At 42.8% G+C, this 24,736-nt stretch overlaps 1 protein-coding gene across 2 annotated transcripts in view; it reads left to right on the top strand.

The window, feature by feature from the left end:
* CERS5 (ceramide synthase 5) overlaps positions 1 to 21,367 on the top strand; it is an 81,474-nt gene extending 60,107 nt beyond the window's left edge. The window contains exons 8-11 of one of the 2 annotated variants that reach the window (XM_075337260.1): positions 1,951 to 2,057; positions 4,871 to 5,027; positions 5,271 to 5,300; positions 20,666 to 21,367. In XM_075337260.1, coding sequence (XP_075193375.1) covers positions 1,951 to 2,057; positions 4,871 to 5,027; positions 5,271 to 5,300; positions 20,666 to 20,815 — 444 coding nt within the window. In that variant the 3' untranslated portion in view covers positions 20,816 to 21,367. The remainder of the gene's footprint in view (positions 1 to 1,950; positions 2,058 to 4,870; positions 5,028 to 5,270; positions 5,301 to 20,665) is intronic. The other variant, XM_075337261.1, reaches the window with a different exon arrangement.
* Positions 21,368 to 24,736: the final 3,369 nt, after the last annotated feature.

Genomic DNA, 24,736 nt, shown 5'->3' with positions numbered 1-24,736 from the left:
TTTCTCGCCGTATGGCTTAGGCCTTAGTGTCGGCCCGCCCCTCGCAGCGGAGATCTGCTCGCACAGTCGGACCTCAGTCGCAGTGTCACTCGCATGACACTCTGCTCACGCTGGCAGCACAGCAGAGCAAAGTGTCATGCGATGGGATCGCAGTAATCCCCTTGTTGCCACAGCCTTATACAGAACTTGTGAATATGCCGGACTACATGGCTGCTCGCCAAGTAGTCCTCTAATGATAATATACTGCTGATTAAACAGTGGTTTTATCAAACTACACTAAGGAGCCCAGTAAGTGACACATTGCTGTAATCCGGGTCCTCTGCCTCTACATTATGCTGCTCTCAGATGGGGGAGCAAAATCCTGGTGACAGATTCCCTTTAAATGTAAAAAAAAAAAAAAAAAAAAAAACTGTTGCATTTTACCTCTGCTGTCAGTTTGTTTGGCCAGTGTTGATGTTTTCAGCACTGCAGCCGATCACTGAGCTCATTGGCTCATGCCGTCTGTGTTGGTAGAGCCGCTGAGCACAGTGATTGGCTGCAGCACAGTTGACATTACGTCAAAGCCACAGACATCAGAGGCGTTGGCAGCAGCGGAGACTCCCGGCTCTGGACACTGGGAGGGTAAGTAATGCACAGTGTTATTTGTTTTTCCTTTCTCTACACTTCTCCTGGGGATAATAGGTGTTTAATGGAGGCAGAAAACTTCTTCAGATCCTGAGTAAAGTATTTGTGACATACTTCGAAGTGGAAACAAGCAATGCACATAGAAAGCTAGAGGTGTGCACATCAACTAAGCGTACAGCTAGTGTATCATTACATTAGTCTGCTTGTCCTGGAGTAAGATAAGATTTGTGCTGTAGCATAATAGGTGCACGTGACTTCTTTTCTTTTGGATGTGTATTTCCTGGAGCTTCTTCGTTGACGTCCAGCCCTTTTCTCAATGGAGCAACTTTTTAATTGCATATGCAAACTTCTGAGCGTCTCTTAGGGTCCCGTCACACGTAGCGACGCACAAATGATCCCACCAGCGATGCGACCTGGCAGGGATCGTTGGTGCGTTGCTACATGGTCGCTGGTGAGCTGTCAATCAGGCAGATCTCACTAGCGACTCGTGTAACGATGCTGCGCTTGGTAACCAGGGTAAATATCGGGTAACTAAGCAAAGCGCTTTGCTTGGTTACCCGATATTTCTGGTTACCAGTGTACACCGCTTACAGATGGCCAGCTAGGGAACACATCGGGTTACTAAGCAAAGCGCTTTGCTTAGTTACCCGATATTTACCCTGGCTACGTGTGCAGTGAGCCAGCGCTGGACGCCTGTAAGCGGCGTACGCTGGTAACCACGGTAAATATCGGGTAACCAAGCAAAGAGCTTTGCTTAGTTACCCAATATTTACTCTGGTTACTAGCGTACGCTGCTTACACGAGTCGGTGCTCATTGGTCTCCCGCAGTCAAACACAAGGGTGTGTGCTGCACAATGGGAGACCAACGAGCAAAAAATGGTCCTGATCGTTTTTTAACGATCAGCGACCTCGCAGCAGGGGCCCGCTCGCTGCTACGTGTCACACACAGCGACGTCGCTGGCGAGGTCGCTGATACGTCACAAAACCTGTGACATTTCAGTGATATCGCTAGCATGCCGGGGGCTATAGACAAAAGCCGTCTAAACAATGGTTAAGTCACTTCTTTAAGCCAATAAATGGCTTTTGTAGCCCAAAACAGTTAAATGACCCTCAGATTCTTTTTATGGCTTTTAAAGCTTTTTCAGGTGGGATCCAGGCGGAAATCCGTCATGCGCACATACACTTAGAGCTGCAATGCCAGAGTCAGCCCATGGGAAAGATTGGGGCTGGGTCCTAAAAATGAGCTATTTCCTTTACTATACTAATGATGCCAATTCCTATGCTCCATTATTCCAGTACGTGACACTATTTCTCCTTTCCTAAAAGGCAGCAAAGATGTCAAATTATGCAAAGTACCAGAGAATATGTGATGGCTTCTTCATGATGTTTGGACTCATGTTTGTTACCACACGACTTGTAGTTTATCCAACATGGTAAGTTTGTTTTTAAAGATTTACTCACATTCTATCTACGTAGAGGTTGTCCAGGTTTAGTGAACAAAGTGTTTTTTTTCTTTGTAGTAGATGGATATATTTCATCTGGAATATCGCTTTCTCTTATCACTTGATACGTGGTAACTGTTTGACTTTCCCACTGATGGCCAGAGTAGGTGACTCCCATTCTCCGTTCGGGCAAGACTTCTGCCAGGAGAAGCTGAGCTGAATGACCGGTCTTGCATGTGCCCTACTGCTTTTTTTTGACCAAGTATGACACCGAAAGACAGCTGAGTGCTGGCTCGTCTTTGAGCATCCTCGGTATCATTTGGCACATTTGGTAGACTTTGGCACATTTATAACTTTTATGCTCCATTCAATGCTATAGGAGACCAAAGTCTTTTGGAGATCCGAGGGGGTCCCGGTGGTGGGACATACACTGATCTAACAGTTATTAAAGGGAACCAATCATCAGGATTTTCGTATATAAGCTACAGCCAGTGCTGTACTGGCACGATCAGGCAGATTATATACACACCATTTGTGGTCAGCTCGGATGTGGTCAGCTTTCAAATCTAAGAAAGTGAAGTTTAGAAGTTCAGCAGCTTCTTGATTGACAATTGTATCGGAGCAGATAACCCAGGCGGTTATTCATCTGGATTCCCGCCCCCAACCCCCCCACCCCCCCCACCCCGCCGCCTGCTCCTCCCTCTCTCTGGATCTATGCTTTTACTATTCATTAAGATGGCGTCTGAGTCATATTTTTGTATGCTAACCAGGTATAGCAGGTAGGTACGGGCTGACTCCAACCCTCAGCTGCCTATTTGTACCGAGCTGGGAACCAAAAATATAGGGAATTCCATTTTAATCATTTCATGAAAAAATAAAAAGATGTATTTTTGTGTCCAGCCAGGTACAACTAGGCAGCTGGAGACTGGACTCCGCAGCGCAGAATGGCCCAAGCTTTCTGGCCCCCTTGCTGTGAATCACAGCAGCCCCAGAAAATGGCGCCTTCATAGAAGCGCCATCTTCTGGCGCTATATCCAACTCCACCTGCGGCCCTGGTGCCGGGTGGCACGCTGGGTAATAAGGGGTTAATACCAGCTTTGTTTTACCAGGTGGTATTAAGCCAGAGATTCTTACTATCAGGCCAAGTTTGAAGAATCTCCAATAAAGGGTTAAAAAAAAAAGACACTACACAGAGAAAAAAACACTATTAGAAATAAATACACAGACACACTTGGGGACTCCATCTTTATTACTCCCTCTCACCCCTCCACGATCCTGGTCTTCTTTCTTCTGTCTTCTTGGCGCTGGCAGGTGTCTTGGGGCGGCACAGTGTCCTCCGATCAGCTGTTCTCCCTTCTGTTGTGACCGTGCCCACTCCCATGGTCACAAGAGAGTAGAAGATGCGAGGGCGCATGCGCTGCCCTCTCAGTCGGAAGAATAGAATAACTGGGTAACGCGGGCTTCAGAAAGATGGCGCCGGAGGTAAGCGCTATGCGCAGGCACCAAATCAGACACCGTCTTACTGAATAGAAAAATTAGCATCGAGCCAGAGAGGGAGGAACAGGCGGCAGGGGGGCGGGAATCCATGTGCATAACCCACCCTGATATTATCTGTTGCGATGAAACTGTTAATCAAAAAGCTGACTAATTTTTAAACTTCACTTTCTTAGATTTAAAAGCCTAAACATCCGAGCTGACCACTAATGGTATGTAGATAATCAGCCTGATAGCGCCAGTACAGCACTGACTTTACGTTATATACGAAAATCCTGGTGAATGGTTCCCTTTAACCTTTTTAATAGGCAATAAAGAAGTATTCTAGACTAAAGATAAATGTAAATATTTTAACCGGTAGGGTGAAAGAAATCTTCACTAATGCAAGTGTTCTTTTAGCACAATCCGGCCGGCCATAGACCAGAGCTGTCGATCACACTGTAACAGTTGCACCCACATAGTGACACTCGCATAGTGAAGGCCATAAGTGTCAGAATATTACCCTGCTTCACACATTCTTTTCTGTAGTATACGTCACACTACTGGACATTCTGGGGTAATAGATACTGAGACCTACTGATTTGACAATGGTTAAAGAGGTTGTCCACTACCTTAACATTGATGGCTTATGGTCCATGTCTAATTTTTACATTGATGGTCTATCCTTAGCATAGGTCATCAATGTCTGATCGGCTGGGGTCTGACAACCGCACCCCCTCCGATCAACTGCTCCCGATCCCGCAGGCAGCCAGAAATGCTCAGTTCCGGAGCTGCAGAGTACTGCACATATGCCTCCCATACACATCAATAAGAGGCATAAATGCAGTACCTGGCCACCGCTGCTATCAGAAGACGGCGCAGCTCCGGAACTGAGCATTTGTGGCTGGGACCGAGGGCAGCTGAATGGCTGGGGCCAGTCACTCCGCACCCCCGCCAATCAGACATTGATGACCTCTCCCAAGGATAGACCATCAATGTAAAAGTAGTGGACAACCCCTTTTAACTGTACGTACCCAGGCTGCAGAGCCTTGTTCACTCTATGCAGAGTGAAAAAGCCCAGTAACTGGGTAATTCGGATTTGTCATTTGACCAGGGCAATAGTCGTGGGCGGCTGCTCCGGAGACGTTAGTCAGCTTGTTGTTTCATCGTCTTATGGGGGTGTTTTCTATATTTCCTCCTCTTGTGCGTCTCGATGCAGCGATCGTTCCCCCTGGAGAGCTTCTCACTTGATGATCAAGTTGTCTATTCCGGTGTGAACTTTTCGACCCCATTTATCTTAACTCTTATTACCGAATTGTGGTGTTTTGCAGGATCCTGAATACAACGATGTTCGAGAGCTGGGAGCTGATCGGGCCGTACCCCTCATGGTGGCTGTTTAATGGCCTCTTATTAATCCTACAAGTTCTGCACGTCATTTGGTCTTGCCTCATAATTCGGATAGCGTACAAGTCTCTGACAAAGGGAAAGGTAGGTAGCGTGCAGAATGTAGCAGGATTCTCCGGGGACGGGTGTAACGGGACTCCTCTCTCTTCTCCTGTTGGCTGTACCTTCTGTTTAGCCTTTCTCTCCTTTCACTTTCTGTAATCTGATGGGACTACTGCTTATCTACTGCGCTCTGTCCTGACAAGGTGACCCTGTTAGGAGGAGCGCGTCTGATGTCTTTGCACTCCCTGCCTCACTCTTTCTCTCCCTCGTTTTTCTCTGTGTCAGGTTGGACCTGGAAAATGTCACCCTTTGCCTGTAAGTTTTCTCTGTGCCGTTTCCACCCTCCTGCTTGCCTTTCCTTCACATCCTGCATGCTCTTTATCATCACCTAACACCGCAGCCCAAATTCATGAAGGTGACCTGGCATTGTGATCGTGGCTGTGCGCTTCCTGATGAATCTGGGCTCACAACTTCTAGTAACATGGGTGGATTATCCACAAGACGCTCCCTGGGTACTCGGCAGACCATGTCCTGCTGTGCCGGGGTCTCCATCGCTTACCAGGGTAGTTGTCATCTCCTGGACCTTGGACAAATAACTTTTATAACTTCATTTTAAATATGGGATCCAGTTTTTGGCTACAGGTTTTTTCTTTTTTGAAAAGTATTTAGTAGAAGTAGAGTAGAAGTAGAGTGGGTCCAGAATGCAGATTATTAAATTTATAGAAAGTCTCTATTGGGCCTTGTGCGCACAATGCAGTTTTCAATACTTTTTTTTTTTGGTGCAATTTGTGACCCAAATCTGCATGTCTATCCTTATACCAGCAAAGTCAATGAGAAGTCTGAATTGCTGTACGCACCTTGCTTATTTTGTCCCTTGCAGTTTTGAGTGTAGAAAAAATCTGCAGCGTGTCAAGACTTGGTGCGTTTTTTTTCTTGCGTTTTTTTTTTAAGCCCTTCCAGCCAATGATTTCACTAAACGCATAACACAAACACCAGCTTTTTTTTGGTGCATTTTGTCTGCCACAAGGTGTGTGTTTTGGTGCAGAAAATGTCTGTCGCAAAACTCGGCGTACGCACACAGCCTTATAATGAGGCTAGAAAAAAAATATTTTGGAAAAAACCTTTAAAGGTTCTTTACAGTTCAAGCAGTCAAGCTATGGAGTGTTCTATTAGAAGAGGTAATAATTAGAGTTGAGTGAGTACCTAACTAGTCGTACCCAATATACTCATAAGGACTGTCTGATACTCGCAATGTAACAAGTAACCCAATTCCGCACTACTCCCACGAATAGTATGGTATTTGGGTTACTCTTTACTTTGGGAGTTTTTCCCCATTGACTTGCATTGCACACGCTATTCGGAATGAATTCGGAATACGTTAGGAGTATAGCGAGTACGAGTAGTTAGGTACTCGCTCAACTCTAGTAATAGAGATACAGGAAAGGATTCTTTACAGTTAAAGCAAACTATGGAGTGCTCTATTAGAAGAGGTAATAGAGATACAGGAAAGGATTCTTTGCAGTTAAAGCAAACTATGGAGTGCTCTATTAGAAGAGGTAATAGAGGTACAGGAAAGGATTCTTTACAGTTAGAGCACTCCCTAGTTTGCTTTAACTGTAAAGAATCCTTTCCTGTACCTCTATTTATTACCTATTCTAATAGAGCACTCCATAGTTTGATTTATTAGAAGAGGTAATAGAAGATGCTGTTTCAGAAATGAGCTATATGCTTATCCCTTAACAGGTGGAATTAAAGGTTATAAAGTTAGAAAATAATTATTTTAGTAAGATTGATCTCGACAGACCTGTGTCCTTCTAGCCCTGTAGCTTTGCATGGAAAGTTTGCCAGAAAATCCATCCATGTGATTCAGCCATTTCACCTCCTCATCATATCTCATGCTTACAAACTAAACTATAATACTTCATCCCGCTCCAGAGCTATACTGTTAATAAGGCAGAGCATCAATGCATTGTAGCCATGAGTGAAAAGGTTGGAGGCTGCTATTTTGATACTTCCACATTACTTATTATATATTTTTACATTTTAAACTTTTATAATGCAGTTTGCGGTAATGTTGTAATCACATGATTAGATTTTTTTTTTTTCACAAAACTGTTTATAGGTGCATGATGAGCGGTCATTATCGTGTGATCACTGTTTTTCCATTTTGAGGTAACTGTGTAGACTCGGGACAAATCACTGGTGGCTGAATGTGGTACAGCAGGTGTTGTGCTGAGCATTCTAGTTCTACTAATGCTACACGGGACTATAAGAGACATTCCAGCAGATCTCATCAAATATGATTCTTTTTCAACTTCATTATTCTTCTTCCTCTCGAGCTCAAACTCTAAGGGGCACTTTGCACACTACGACATTGCAGGTGCGATGTCGGTGGGGTCAAATCGAAAGTGACGTACATCCGGCGTCGCTGTCGACATCTGAGTATGTGAATCGTTTTTACTACGATTAACGAGCGCAAAAGCGTCAATCATATGATCGGTGTAGCGTCGGTCATTTCCATAATTTCGGAAGGACCGATGTTACGATGTAGTTCCTCGTTCCTGCGGCAGCACACATCGCTGTGTGTGAAGCCGCAGGAGCGAGAAACATCTCCTACCTGCGTCCCGGCTGCAATGAGGAAGGAAGGAAAGGAGGTGGGCAGGATGTTTACGTCCCGCTCATCTCCGCCCCCCTGCTTCTATTGGCCGCCTGCCGTGACGTCGCTGTGACGCCGCACGACACGCCCCCCTTAGGAAGGAGGCGGGTCGCCGGTCAGAGAGACCTTGCAGGGCAGGTAAGTGCATGTGAAGCTGCCATAGCGATAATTTTCGCTACGGCAGCTATCACAAGATATTGCAGCTGCGACAGGGGCGGGGACTATCGCGCTCGGCATCACTACCATCGGCTTGCGATGTCGTAGTGTGCAAAGTACCCCTTAGGCTATGTGCCCATGGGACAATGAACGCAGATATATACGCAGGTTTCCCGCAGCAGCGCCTTGCAATTTGCAGCTATCCATTGCTGCGGGATTCCAGCGAAATATCTGCGGTAAACCTGCGGACATTCGTGCGACTTACCTGCGGAAGTCCCGCCCTGTATCTGCCTAGTGGCGAGGCGGGACAGATATTTCCGCATGGATAATTGACATGCAGTTATGTGCGGCTGCAGGCTCCACAGCATATTCCACAGCCGCACATACCGCATCATGGACAGACACTCCCCAAATCCAATATGATAACATGGGGAGTGTCTGTACTTGCTAAAACCTGTGGATTTATCGAGAAAATCCAGATAAATTCGCAGGTTTTCCACGGGTACATTGTCCCGTGGACACACAGCCTAAGGGGTACTTTGCACGCTGCGACCATCACTAGCCGATTTGTAGCGATGCCGAGCGCAATAGTACCCGCCCCCCGTCGCAGATGCGATATCTTGTGATAGCTGCCGTAGCGAACATTATCGCTACGGCAGCTTCACACGCACTTACCTGCCCTGCGACGTTGCTCTGGCCGGCGACCCGCCGTCACATTGATGTCACAGGCAGGCGGCCAATAGAAGCGGAGGGGCGGAGATGAGCGGGACCTAGACATCCCGCCCACCTCCTTCCTTCCGCATAGCCGGTGGAGGCAGGTAGATGTTCCTCGCTCCTGCGGCTTCATACACAGCGATGTGTGCTGCCGCAGGAACGAGGAACAACATCATACCTGTCGCTGCAGCGAAATTATGAAAATGACAGACACTACACAGATCACCGATTCACGATGCTTTTGCGATCGTTTATCGGTGCATCTAGGCTTTACATGTTACAACGTCGTTACCGGCGCCGGATGTGCGTCCCTTTCTATTTGACCCCGACGATATCGCAGTAACGATGTCGCAACGTGCAAAGTACCCCTAACAGCCTGTGTTGCTGACCATCTGCCAGCTATTTTGGGTGTGGGAGATGAGTAGCAAAGTGAATGAGACTCGGGCACTTGCTGCGGCTTTATCTCACCCCACAGCTGGTATTGCAGCTAGCCTACGTACAGTAGTATTACTGTGTAATGTCTTGCATTTGAACATGTACTATAAAGACAGAGGGGAATGCCTCCGTGTGCTGTGTATGGTAGCATTCATAGTGGCTACCCGCTAGCTCGGTCATCCAAAAATTAATGTGGAACATGCAGAGAAATAAACTGGTGACTTATGTACAATAAAGGGCCAGAAATTGTGGTATCACTCATGCACATACACATGACGGCTTCTTCTGAAGCACGGGGCACACAGATTAGGAAATGGCTGTAAACGTTTTACAATGTTTACTGTCCATGGTGAACTTTGGCGTTCTTGAATGTCTGGTAATTCTTGCTGGTTGAGTTTTGTCCTTCTACATACACACAGATGTATGGCTGCACAATGTCAACAGAATGGATAACTACAGTGTAACCTTGGTTAGTGAGAACAATCCGTTCTGGGACTGTGCTTGTTAACCAAGTTACTTGTTCAGCAAAGCAAGATTTCCCATAGGAAATAATTGCAATGCAGACAATTCGTCTCATCCTGGTCCCCTATTGTCATTCCACACATGCACAAAAACAAACACACACAAGCACGCACGCACGCACACATTATGCTCACCTTACCTTCCAATCCATCGCCGGTCTGCTGGGACTTGCAGTTCGCTGGTACAGCGTGTGTATCGGGTAACCATTGCGACGAGGGAGGAACGTCCGCACCCAGAGCGCTGACTTCAAAGGCAGGAGCCGGTTGCCTCCGATTGGCCAGCGCGTTGCCTTTTGAGTAGCGGTGGCAGAGGAAGTTCCTGCTTCGTCGCTATGGTTGCTGATGCACAGCCTATACCGGTGAACTACAGGACCCAGGAGGCCGGCGATGGAACGGAAGGTACACGTATTATGCTCACCTTACCTTCCGTTCCATCGCCGGCCTCATGGATCTTGTAGTTCACGACGAGGATTCCTCCCTCGTCGCGATGTACCATTAGGCCGGCGATGGAACGGAAGGTAAGGTGAGCATAATACTGTATGTGTGCGTGCGTGTTTTGTTTGTGTGTGTTTGTGTGGACTGCAAGAGTGGCTTAGAGCGCGGTGGATGTACGGAACCAGAAGTGTGTGCGGTGAGGATTTCGCTCGTACAGCAAAGCTTGCTTGTAACCAGAGTTACAAATTTACAGCAAGCTTTGCTTGTTAAGCGAAATTCTCGTTAACTGGGTAACAAGTTAAGCGAGGTTCCACTGTATACGCGTCCTATTAACTTACTGGAATCACCAACGTGGCCATGTACTAAGTTATGAACGTAATCTTACCCTGCTCTCTCAAAATTAGAAACTGGAAAAATGTTACTAATGACATATTGGTCATAAATATGGTGCGAAGTGTTTTCACAATTAAAAAATGAAAATTAGTATCAGGTTCATGGATATGTCTGATTTTGCAGCTCATTTCAAGTGCTATTCATTACTTTATAAGGCCAATTATTTTTTTTTTTTAACCCCCAATCGGTGCACCTCCACTTGATTTTTCTCTTGCTGCATTTCTCTTAGGCTGCTTTCACATTACGTTATTACCTACTTTCACTGGTCCCGTCATAGGTTTGGTCCGAACCCCCCACCCCCGCCAAACTGGTTTAGAACGCATGTGCCAACAGAGCCATAGTCTATTATAGAGCAGACTGAGTCACCGTGTGCCATGTCTTGCACCGTTTTCGGACGTATACACTTTCTGTAGGCAGACACCCAGACGTAGTACACTGTCTGGGGGTCCGCCTTCAGAAAACGCCCCTGAAAATTGTGCAAGACTGGACACACGGTGACTCCGCCTACTCCATTATAGTCAATGGATGGCCCCATTGGCGCATGTGTTCGAAAATCATTTTGCAAGGGGGGGGGGTGTGGACAGAAGCTCCGACCGGGACCAGTGAACGTAGGTAATAACGCAATGTGAAGGGGCCCTTATACTTGCATCCATACAGTTCAGCCTCCATCTTGATTCCTGGAGTTATAGTTCTTCTATTCCTCTATACTTTGCTTTAAATTGTGTGGCATTAATACAGCATCATATGACCAAGTGTGGCGCCAGTAACTGTAAATATATTTTGTTTTTTTATATTCTCCTAAATGAGCAAATATGGTACATTAGAACTCTACAGTCAGGGAGACTGACATGTGCTCTCCATTATAATTATGTGACAGGAGCGGTGTAATCATTATCTGTGATAGGAGCATCTGTCTTCCTCCTTTGGAGAACAGTTTCATCATACAGGCAGTTCTAGTAACCGCGATGTCAACCTCCTTCAGAAAAAATAGACATGTAATTCCCATGGGTTTACCATGAGATCAACTAATATTCAGTTGATTTTTTTCTTTCTATTTATATTGAAGGACTATTGTCAGGAGGAATAACAAAAAAAGCTTGAGCGCTATTTTACTAAATAAATATGTAATCATGGTGGATGGTTAGACGCTCATGTTGTCACTTGAGCAACCCAAATCTTTGCAGTCTCCCGATTTCCTGGTTTCTCTTAGGGTGGGATCTTTGTCCTTAGGCTAGGGCCCCCCTTTGCATCGTCCTACTTGCAGTTCAGAACGCACGTTTTGGGCTTAATTGATGTGACCAAAGTTGTCTTTTTCAGAAATTTAGCGCTGAAAACGCATGCGTATTTACCGCGTTTTTGATGCGTTTTCAGCGCTTTTTGCATGCTTTTCTACCTGCGTTTTGATGCGTTTTGAACATCATGACACTGCTAAAGTTTAAATGGTCAAACTCAATGAAAAACTCAATGAAAAAATTGGAGAAAAAGAAAGAATCCTATATTTTTGAAAAAAATGATGAAAATAGATTAATATAATGAAATTATAGCGGTAATATGATATTTAATGGAAAAATTGCAATAATTTATTAAAAATCTTATTTTTAATTGTCGGATTTTGTGTGTGTAAAGGGACATATGAATCATTATTTTGAAGTCCAAAACTCATGTTTTCTGCACTGGAAAAGCAGGTAAAACGCAGGAATTTGCTGGAATCTTGGTTTTTGCCATTTCTCATTGACTTCAATGTTAGCAAAACGCACCCAAAATGGCAAAAACAATTGACATGCTGCTTCTTTGAACGCATGGTTTTTGCCACAAAATATGCAAATTAAACGCAGCGTTTAGAAACGCAAAGTGCGGTCTGAAAATCACCATTTTCCATTGACTTTGCTGGTAAATCAAAACGCATGCCTTTTGGCATGAAAAAGGTGCTTCTCAAAACGGACCTAAAAAGCAACACAAACGCAAAGTGGGGCCCTAGCCTTATTTGACAGTTGTGGTGATCAGCAGAGCTGTAGTATTAGTAGAACTATAAAGCTCAGCACAAGTTCTGCTATAACACATTCAGCTATCAGTGCTTTGTTCTGGAGTCTCCATTGTTATCACTGTATTTTCATGTAGAAATAACAGGGCATTTGAATAAGCACACTGCTCTGAACAGGGACAGTGAGAGCCCTGATGCTAACTGCTAGGAATTGTGATAACCACTTGATTAGCAGCTGTGAGGGAGGTGAGCAGCTAACTGATGTATAGACATCATTGGGCTGGAGAGATCTGACTGGTATGTTAAGTTAACCCCTCTCCTGTAAAGTAACTACTGCTTACCCTGGGCCTGGACAATCTCTGGTGGTCAAGCTCCATGGAATCCAGCTGTACACTGTGTAAGATAAAAGCTTTCATTAGAGAATGCCAAAAACAACAAGTCAATTACAAACTTGCTCGTTTTCATACTAATTTAAAGCAATGTAATAACTTGAACACCTCCTTTTAAGTAAATTATGTACAAAAGATATCACAATTATTACATTGTTTACTATACAGCGTGTCCACCCATATCCTGTCCACCGCCATTAACTTGAGAACGGCGGCAGCTATAGGCCCAGAAGTGGTGTCTAGGTATAGTAAAGTAGCCATGTGCTATGCAATGAAAACAGCATTTTTATCTCGAACGAGAGAGAGGGAAAAAAAAGTGAATTAAATTGTAGGGCATCATCAATTAAATACGAATCGACACCTTACATACAGAAATGCTATGATATGAAACCCATGACAACCCCCCCCCCCCCCCCCCCCCCGCCTTCCCCAAAAGAAAACATAATGTTGGTCATGTGTATGGCGCTCATTTAACTTTGATGCTCAAAATGGCCACCGTCAGCTGCAATGCACATCTGGACTCTGGACAGCATACTGTATCTTGCTGCACGTTGGGCAATACGGTAGGTGACACGTTTGCACAAGCATCTGTGATACGTCATAGGTCCTGCAATGTTGGTGGAGGGGTCGCATACACCTGCTGTGTGATGTGACCTCACAGAAAGAAATCCCATGGGATCAGGTAAGAGTGGAGGCCACTCCATGCAGCCACCATACCCAATGACTTGTAGGAAGGTCTCCATGAGGTATCGCTTCACGTCCGCAGCCTTGAGTTTTACACCTCCTAATCATAGCATTTCTGTATGCATGGTGTCGATTCATATTGAATTGATGTCCTACAATTTTTTATTTCACTTTTTTTCTCTCTTGTTCTGTTTTCGAGATAAAAATGCTAACTCTGTTGTTTTCCACCAGGTGGCGCTATAGGTGGTTTCATTGTGTAGCGCATGGCTACTTTACTATACCTAGACACCACTTCTATGCCTATAGCTGCCGCCGTTCTCAAGTTAATGGCTGTGGACACGCTGTATTTTTAGGTTTCGGCCATGTAGATCCAATCACAATAAGCTGTAGAGAAGTAAAATATTTGCTACTCAATGAACGCGCTTTGCCAGACTTTGCATGCAATGTGTGCCTTTTTGTGAGTGTGAGCTAATGGCTATGAGTATTGCTAGTTTCCTGTGGGATATATATATATATATATATATATATATATATATATATATATATATATATATATATATATATAAATTATTGTTGGTGGCTTTCACTGCACTTCGTGTCTCATGTAGGTCATCGATTTGACCATCTGGTTGAATATAAAAGTATTTATAAAAAAAAAAATATATATAAAAGAATGGTAATCTGAGTGGCTTCTTGTGCCATTTGCCAGAAGTGGTGGTAATTGAGCACAGTGAAAGCTGTGGTGGCTCACACTGTCACCTTGTGGCACCCAGGCTTTTCGCCTATAAGGATTACTGGTCCAGAAAATCCTCTTTTTTTAGAAAAACCCTGACACCAGTATTAACAGTCCCGATTGTGCATTCATGTCACAGTGAAGAGCTGTTGTAGGGCGACCCTTGTTCAATGGGAACCAGTGAGATGACCTATGGATTCCAAGGAGATCAGGGAAAATGAGACCCATCGGCTGCTCCACTGGCGTTTCATCTTTTTGCATACAAGTGCCTAATACAGGCAGATTCCTGGTAGCATTTTCCTCCATTAGACAAAAAAAAAACCCTGTGTAAAATGTATTGTTTGATACTTGTCTGTCCAAAGAAAACAAAAAGGCCACCATAAAATGTCCGATTTGCTTACATAAAGATGGTAAAACATTTTATTCAAGAGTGCAATATATTTAAGAATTTTTGTTTGTTTTTGATCTGAAATGTTGTAATTTTTCCCTTTTGGCCACCGAGCCTCACAATTAGGCTGACACTTACTGTTCTGTATGGACCACTTCTCGGCAGTCATCTTATCATAACCACATCAAGGATAAGCTGTGACCACCCGCTGATGAGACACTAATTATATTTATCATTAATGTACACTCTGCACCCCATCTTGACAGAAAAAAACCCCCAGAAATGTAGAAGTTTTTGCAAATTTAATAAACAAGAAAACTGAGCTATCACATGGTCATAAGTATTCAGACCCTTTGCTCAGACACTCATATGTAAGTCACATGCTGTCCATTTCCTTGTGATCCTTCTTGAGATGGTTCTACTCCTTCATTGGAGTCCATCTGTGTTTAATTAAACTGATGGGACTTGATTTGGAAAGACACACACCTGTCTATATAAGACCTCACAGGTCACAGTGCATGTCAGACTAAATGAGAATCATAAGGTCAAAGAAACTGCCCAAGGAGCTCAGACAGAATTGTGGCAAGGCACAGATCTGGCCAAGGTTCCTAAGAGCACAGTGGCCTCCATAATCCTTAAATGGAAAAAGTTTGGGACCAGCAGAACTCTTCCTAGACCTGGCCATCCAGCCAAATTGTGCAATCATAGAAAAGAGCCTTGGTGAAAGAGGTAAAGAAGAATCCCAAGATCAGTAGGGAAATGGGAGAAAGTTCCACAAAGTAAACTATCACTGCAGACCTCCACCAGTTGGGCCTTTATGGCAGAGTGGCAGACGGAAGCCTCTCCTCAGTGCAAGACATATGAAAGCCCGCATAGAGTTTGCAAAAAAACACATGCAGGACTCCCAGACTATGAGAAATAAGGTTGTCTGGTCTGATGAGCCGAAGATAGGACTTTTTGGTGACCATTCTAAGCGGTATGTGTGGCGAAAACCAGGCACTGTTCATGACGGGCGGGCACGGTGGCTCAGTGGTTAGTACTGCAGCCTTGCAGTGCTGGGGTTCTGGGTTAAAATCCCACCAAGGACAACATCTGCAAAGAGTTTGTATGTTCTCCACATGTTTGCGTGGGTTTCCTCCAGGTACTCCGGTTTCCTCCCACACTCCAAAGACCTACAGATAGGGACTCTAGATTGTGAGCCCCAATGGGGACAGTGCTGCCAATGTATGTAAAGCACTCTGGAATTAATAGCGCTATATAAATGAATAAATATTATCACCTGCCCAATACAATCCCAACAGTGAAACATGGTGGTGGCAGCATCATGATGGGGTGTTTTTCAGCTGCAGGGACAGGACAACTGGTTGCAATTGAAGGAAAGATGAATGTGACAAAGTGCAGAGATGTCCTGGAAGAAAACCTCTTCCAGAGTGCTCTGGACCTCAGACTTGGTCGAAGGTTCACCTTCCTACAAGAAACTGACCCTAAGCACCCAGCTAAAATCACTAAATGAGTGGCTTCAGAACAACTTTGCGACCATTCTTGACTGACCCAGAAAGAGCCTTGACCTAAACCCAATTAAGCATCGCTGGAGAGACCTCTAAATGGCTGTCTACCAACATTCACCATCCAACCTGACAGAACTGGAATGGATCTGTAAGGAAGAATGGCAGAGGATCCCCAAATCCAGGTGTAAAAACTTGTTGCATCATTCCCAAGATGACTCATGGCTATACTAGATCAAAAGGGGGGTGCTTCTACTCATACTGAGCAACTCTGTCACCATTCTTGACTGGCCCAAGCCAGAGCCCTGACCTAAACCCAATTGACAGATCTGAAAATATCTGTTCACCATCCAACCTGACGGAACTGGAGAGAATCTGCAAGGAAAAATGGCAGAAGATCCCCCAAATCCAGGTGTGAAAAACTTACTGCATCATTCCCAAGAAGACTGGCTGTACTAGCTCAGAGGGTCTGAATACTTCTGACAGTGATATTTCAGTTTTTCTTGTTTAATAAATTTGCAAAAATTTCTACATTTTGTTTTTTTCTGTCAAGATGGGGTGCAGAGTGTACATTAATGAGAAAAAAAATGAACTTTTTTGAATTTACCAAATGGCTGCAATAAAACAGTGAAAAATTTTAGAGGGGTCTGAATACTTTCTGTACCCACTGTGTGTGTGTGTGTGTGTGTGTGTGTGTATATATATATATATATATATATATATATATATATATATATGTATGTGTAACGTACGTGTGTCAACAGTGGGTGGTCACAACTCTCCTCTTCCAGCTCCCTGCACAGTGACCTGTGCACCAAGCCACCAAGCATGCCCACAACACTCAAGTCAGTGAGCACTTTTCCTTCGTGTATGAGTGCATGTCTTTAAAAGATGTCTATCACTAGGTTTAATTTAGAGAGAGACAGAGACCCCGATTCCAGCGTTGTCACTTAATATGCTGCTTTCTTTAGTTTTGATTAAAACTCACTGTTTTATCTTCTGTAGATTATCACTAGAGGTCTAGTAAACCTGCTGCCAGGATGTCCTCCATATTCATGAGCTCTGTATAGCTCTAGCCCCACCACTGATTAGCAGCATTCTGTATATACTATGCATAGGCAAGAAGCTGCCAATCAGTGGTATACAAAAGGTTATACAAAGAACCGAGAGATTTGCAGCTGATTTAAAACTGCAGGAAGCTGCCTAGCAAGTAACACATCACTGGAACTGTTGTCTGTGCCCCTATATTATTATGCTGCTCTCACATGGAGTAAAAACCTGGTGACTAATTTCCTATAAAAAGCCTCTCCCAAGAGGTAATTGCACAATATCTTTCACGCAGACAGCAATGTATGATCGTATGAGTGGAACACCGCATGAGAAATCTAAGCCTAAGGTACGTATCCTTACCCGTTTCATGAAGCTAAATAAGTGGGCTTGTCCTCAGCCCCTCCGCTTTCTCTACAGACTGCAGCTTGCTATGGTCTGTCTGGCTGCTGTAAAGCATCTCTCTAAATACCATTAACAGCTGAAACAAAATGGCGGCCAGACTAAATATATTTTTCATTGTGAATTAAAGGAAACCTGTCAGCAGGTTTTTAACATGTAACCTAGAGAGAGGGGCTGAAACACAGACTTTAGTGGTCATTTATTAAGCTGTGTGCTGGTTACTTACAATAAAGGTTTTATCACTAGGACATTATCCTTTCTGGGATTAGCTGTAAGTGGTCTAACCACGACCCCTCCTCTGATAAGCAGCTCACTGTCAATGGACAATGTACACAGCTGTGGTGTGGGAAGGGTTAAATTTCTGAAATCTGCTAAATGTAAGGGCTGGAATCTGCATTGTTCGCCCTTGTATATTCGAGCAACTCCAATGTCTTAATTTGCCAAGTGCCACTCCCTTTAGAAACACTTTTCTGTATAAACCTCAGGATATTCAAGTCATGGAGGGGCATCTGATCTGCAGCCCCCATGAAACACTAGATGCATTTAGTTTCCTCTGCGTAGTTTTTAAGGCTAAGAACGCACTTTGCGTTCACCTACTTGCAGTTCAAAACGCACCTTTTGGGCTTAATTGATTTGACCAAAGTTGCCTTTTTCTGAATTTTAGCGCTGAAAACGCATGTGTATTTACCGCGTTTTCGATGCGTTTTCAGCACTTTTTACATGCGTTTTCACCTGCGTTTTGACAGATGCGTTTTGAACATCAAGACACTGCCTAATAAAGTTTAAACAGTCAAAAAGAATGAAAAAAGAGAAAAAAGAAAAAATCCTATTAATGGGAAAAATAATGGAAATAGATATAATTCATAAAATTATAGCGGTAATATACATTTTATCGGAAATATAGCAATAAAAGCATATTTTTCATAAATTTAATTGTCGGATTTTTGTTTTTGTGTGTAAAGGGACATATCAAATCATTATTTTGATGTCCAAAACGCATGTTTTCTGCACTGAAAAAGCAGGTAAAATGCAGGAATTTGAAGGAATCTTGTTTTTGCCCATTTCTCATTGACTTCAATGTTACCAAAACGCACCCAAAATGGCAAAAACAGACATGCTGCTTCTTTGAACGCATGATTTTTGCCAAAAAATATGCAAATTAAACGCAGCGTTTAGAAACGCAAAGTGCGGTCTGAAAATCACCGTTTTCCATAGACTTTGCTGGAAAATCAAAACGCATGCCTTTTGGCATGAAAAAGGTGTGCTTCTCAAAACGGACCTAAAAAGCAGCTGAAACGCAAAGTGCGGTCTCACTCTAATGGACGTGGATCTGCCTTGACCATATGCCCCACCATCAGCGGCCATGTTTAGTACTGGACCACTGTATAGTCTGTCTAGAAATCAGCAGATAGACATGGACATGATGTAATCACTTCAATGTGATCATCAATTCCATAGACTTAAATTGAGTTGTGTAAATAGAGGCAGGAGATTACACAGCACTTGTGTAATATTGACAGCTGGGCTTTAATCTGGGCAGTGGGCACACACAGCCCTCTTCTCTTTTGTAGTACTGCTGATTTGGGCTACGTTCCCACAATCTTTGGCATAGTTTTTTATGTTGCAGATTAGTTCAAAATTCTGTTTTATTTTTCTACAACACCTTAAAAGCCAGACAGATGAAAGGGAGGACACGGGAGCACGTCTGACTTTTGTCCACACGTGCTCCTGTGTCCTCCCATTCACCTGCACAGCTTTTAATGTTTTGAAGAAAAATAAACAGGATTTTAAACTAAGGTGAGTGCCATCTTCATTTTTTCCCCTTTTCAGAGGGTTGAGCACCCCAGTTTGAAGCATGGTTACCTCTCCATACGTGATTTTAGGGATTGAATCTGGGTTTTGTTTTTTTTTTTTTTTGGTGCGGTTTTTTTTTTTGTTTTTATTTGAAAACTTAATATACTTGTGTTTTGTACCTGCAATTTTTTTTCTGCATCTGATTCAAGTCTATAGGGAAAATCTGCACATAAAACCGCATATCGGCAAGAGAGAAAGACATGCTGTGGAACTGAAACGTGCATCGGGGAGGAGCTTACGCACGAAGCACAGTGTGCAGCAGACTTCTATAAATCCCATCCACTTTGCTGAACCTTTGAAGGCCCTGTGCGCACGCTGCGGATTTGCTGCAGAAAATGTCTTAACATTGCTGCAGTCATTCCCCAGCAAATTCTATGGGTTTAAAAAAAAAAAATGCTGTGCGCACAGTGTTTTTTTTAAAACTCGCGGATTTTCCGCAGCGGAATTAATTAGCATGTCACTTCATTTCCGCAAGTACCTGTGGTTTTTGCCATAGATAATGGTAAAAAGCTGCAGGGACCAACTTGTGTAAAATCCGTGGTAAATCTGTGGCAAAACCGCATGCGGATTTCGTTGCAGTTTTGGTTCGTTTTTTTTACCGCGGGTGTGGGATTTTTTAAGGGGGTCCGTTTTTTTCTTAAGAAAGGCACTTTCTAGTGCGCACATAGCCTAAGACACTGTTTTTGAAGCAGTGAAAATACGCAGCGTCAAAACCTTAACAAAAACTCATTGTCAGGAACGCAGTATAAATGAGTATCCTGATTTGTTGCCTACATGTTGTTTTCTGAAAGACTGCAGAAGCCAGGTCTAAACGGCACTCAGTATTTTAACACTTTTTACATATATGTGCCTTACTAGGACATACGTCCGTGGTCCCCTATTCTGGACACCCCTCTATACCAGAAAAGAGAACTTCTCGATCAATGCAAGGGGCCAGGCTCCGGGCCGATCAGCTGCTCTGCTGGCTGCAATATGGCTGATAGGCTGACAACCCTTTAATAAAAAGCAATATATGTATTTTGTAGCAGAGATGTTGTTTTTGTATTTTATATAAAACCTCCTATATCTTCGCCAAGGGGTGCAAGATGTTTTTCAGCACAGACTGGTAATCTGACGGCATCATTGAGCGCGAACGCCCTATATGTGATGGCCGGATCAAAAGTGTTTTTGCCCCGCTCTATGGAGGGAGCAGAATGTTGCCTTTGTCCCACTGACACCCCAGCACTAATGCTTTCTTGGCCTCGCCGTCCCGAATGTGGAGGGAACGGTTTTCTCTGTAGTTGGAGCTTCTCGCTACCGCTAATCTGATTCATTTTCTTACCTTTTGTAGCGTGTATAAACCTCTGTATGTCTGTAATTCTCTATTAATGATTTATTTTCTTGCCAGGCACTGAAAGATGAACGCAGTGATATAGAAAGCAGCTCAGAAGAGGAAGATACATCATTAAATGGCACGAAATCAGTCCATAGCACATCCAGCAATGGGGCCAACAGGGTGAATGGCCACGCCTCAAGTGGCCAGTGGTCTGAAGAATAAGTGACTGGACAGCCCAGCAACATAGTAATATGTTCCCTTTTGTTAAAGACCTGTTATAAGACTTGGCCTAAATCATTCCTCACAAGCAGCCGGTCCTGAACGGAGCCGCCCCTGGAGGGTGAAGCACATTGTGCACCAGACGACAGCCAGATTTCATCCCAGTTATTACTTGACAGTTGGTTCTATGGATCTGGATTCGCGCGCACTGGCTGCCATATAACGTGTTCAGTCTGCACCTTTTTATAAGCTGTGTGCTCAATACCCCCCTCCTCCACCAGTCATCCACTTGGGAAGAGACAGTCGTGCACAGGCTGTGATTGTGCTAATCGGGGCCGATGTTACACTTGGCTGATTGGCCCTTTTGTCGATCCCCAGGCCCAGGAGTTCACTGTGGATGAGACTACCCTCCGAGCTCTCACATAGCTGTGCCAGGTACAAGGGGTGGCAACCCTTCACAAGCAGTGTGTGGAAAATGATCAGGAGTGTGCGCCTTAATGTCCTATTTTATATCATTGTTTACTTCAGTCTGTGAAAAAAAAATAAAAATAAAAATGTGCATTTTTTTTTGTTTTAAGTCTTTTAAATGGGGTTGTTCAGTTTCAAAATCTCACTTTTTTTTTTATAGATCACCTATTAGGCTATGTTCACATTTCTGCTTTTTGGGGGGGGGGGGTTTGCATCAGTCACCTGTGTTGTTTGACGCTTGTGACTGATGCGTTGTACAACGGGTGAGAAGAAATGGAATTGATTGTCATGAGAAAGCGGATTCCATTGGTGAAATGATTTGAGTATAAAAGCGAGAGAGAACGATCAGCTGATCGCTGTCAAAAGCCGGCAGCCATGCGATCAGCTGATCGTTCCGGCCACTGGAACTGAATTTACAGTCCATCATGGTTTTGTTCCTGTGTACAGGAAAAAAAACGATCCGTCGCACACAAACATTACATTCAGCGTTGCTCCCGCCTGACGGTCAGTCAGTAAACAATTGATCCGTCATGCAGCGGATGCAACGCAGGGCCATCAGTCACAATCCGTTGCTAATAGGAGTCTATGGGGAAAAACTAATTCCTGCAAAATATTTTGCAGGATACCGTAATTCCTCAAGGCAGAGGATTGTGACTGATGCAAAAAGACAGAAGTGTGAAAGCCTTAGGGAAATCTTGCAACTTTCACACTGGCCCCTGGGGCTGTTCTAGTCTCCTACTTCCTATTCTTTCACATGTACATTGGCAGCAATAGACTGACTCTGACCCTTTCTTTTGTATTTAAGCATCCAATGAGCGTGTGCTGCAAAGGTCATTGAAGGGAGGGGGAACCAGTCAGCTGTGACATCAGCTATTGTGATAGGTGGATCTTGTGTTAACGGGTAGCACCTCTATACACAGCTATTATCCTGCTTGTTATGAGACTTCTGAAAAGACCTCTATAAAGAATAGCACGTATGAGTCCTAAATTGCCCCATGGATATTCTAATCTTTGTATTCAATAAAAAAAAAAAAAATGGAAATCACAGCACATAAAATGATATAAACAATATTTGCATTTTATCATGATGATTTCCCTTTAAAAGAGGGTCCCATTTCTCTGGAGGACCTGGAAAGCTCCAGGAATGATTTTTGTTACTAAATATATAGGTTGTATCAGGGCTGTGGAGTCGGTAAACCAAACCTTCGACTCCGACTCCTCAATTTCTCTTGCTCCGACTCCTACATATATTGCTTATAGTTCGGTGAAAAATTCATTGTAATACATGAACATGTGTATGTGAACATCAGACATTTAATAATTTTTGATGCAATAATCAAGATAGAGAGAGAGATATATATAGATAGATAGATATATAGATCTATCTATCTATATATATATATATATATATATATATATATATATATATATATATATATATATATAGATAGATAGATTATTTATATATTATATATATATATATATATAATATATAAATAATCTATCTATCTATATATATATATATATATATATATATAGATAGATAGATAGATAGATTATTTATATATTATATATATATATATATATATATATAATATATAAATTATCTATCTATCTATCTATATATATATATATATATATATATATATATATATATATATATATATATATATATATATATATATATCTATCTATATACTTTACATATTGTATTACATATTTACAATTTATTAGTTTTTTGTGTTCTGGAGTTGTATTCCAATAAATATATTTTATGTTCTGTCTAAATATCTTGATTATTGTATCATAAAAATAATTAAATGTCTGATGTTCACATTGTACTACAATACATTTTTCACTTAAATATAAGCATTATATTAAATGTTATTATTTAGTAAAATATTCAGCACATTCTGCCTTGCACTACTGTCCCCAATTTATTATTTATTTTAGGAGTCTGAGTCGGTGCATTTTATACCGACCCCGACTTCACCAAAATGAGCTCCAACTCCGACTCCACAGCCCTGGGTTGTATACTTCCAAATTTCGAGCCCATATACTCTGGGTTTTGTTGTGTGTTTTTTTTTTTTTTTTTTTTTTTTCCCCCCCTGTGATGGGTAACGCTTGTAAATGGTAACAAGAAGTTTTAAATCAGAGAAACTTTTTATTTAGTTCTAGGGTTTTCAGGATTGTAGTATATAAGACCGTCCTTCCCAATCAGCTGTATGATTTAAATGAACCCCGTGTCATGCATAAATCCCCCTCCAGTAGCATTGCAGAAAAACTGAACATCTACTGCCAAGATTCGCCACAGGAAATCGATAAAGAAGTTTTCCTGCAAAGTAAGTTCATTTTTAAAGGGAATTTGTCACCATTTTGACCTTTTTTTTTAAACTGTTAAGATGGGCATACAGGTTATAGAAGGCTAAAAAATGCCATAACGTTATGCCTCATATCAGATGCCTTGTTGAAATATCATCTTTTATCACTTTATATAATGAGCTCTTCCAGGCTATGGGGCGGACGCTGCCTGGAAGATAACTCCGCCTCCAGAGATTATTTTAAATAAAAGGGGTGTTACCAGTGTGATGTCTGATGGCCGCTCTCTGCTCTCACTGCAGAGCTCTGTGTGATTTATAACGGACACTTCTGCAGGTTACTCGCAGCTTCAGCCTCCATCTCACAGGCAGATAATGTTGCAGCGCTGGGGTCCTGGGTTCAAATCCCACCAAGGACAACATCTGCAAGGAGTTTGTATGTTCTCCCCGTGTTTGCGTGTGTTTCCTCCGGGTACTTCGGTTTCCTCCCACACTCCAAAAACATACAGTTAGGGACCTTAGATTGTGAGCCCCAATAGGGACAGTGTTGCCATTGTATGTAAAGTGCTATGGAATTAATAGCGCTATATAAATTTTAATATTTATTATTATTATAATAAAACAAGATAGGACACTTAGGATCACATTCATTATCAAATTTAAAGGTCTGTCCCAGCACTATAATTATTTAAACAGGAGGACATATAGGGAAATTCATGACCCATAGAATCAATTAGAGTATAACAAAACTCCAGGAAAAGTCCAGTTTTTGGTAAAATATCAAAATTCTTTATTTTAAACAAAGATTAAAATTTTACACCAAAAAAATCACAAGACAATAGTAAGGTAATAATAGTATAAATTAGGGAGCAGGGTGTTCCAGATATAGATATGTTAAATGCAGGTCAAAACAGGGAATCACTGCACAAAGTGCAGAAAGTATTAAAGGTGGGTGCTGCAGAGATCACTGCATGCAGCAAATACAATTATTTTAGCAAGAACAATGGGATTCCAAATAAAAAGAACCCCAATCACATAATATATACTGCACAGTGCATTCACTGCATGGAGTGACAATCTCCAGCATCACACATCATACATAGTAGATGCATAGCAAGTGCTTACCCATTTTGACCGC

The sequence above is a fragment of the Anomaloglossus baeobatrachus genome, chromosome 2 (assembly GCF_048569485.1).
Source record: "Anomaloglossus baeobatrachus isolate aAnoBae1 chromosome 2, aAnoBae1.hap1, whole genome shotgun sequence".
Classification (NCBI taxonomy): Eukaryota; Metazoa; Chordata; class Amphibia; order Anura; family Aromobatidae; genus Anomaloglossus; species Anomaloglossus baeobatrachus.
This window is presented reverse-complemented; position numbering and strand designations above follow the sequence as displayed.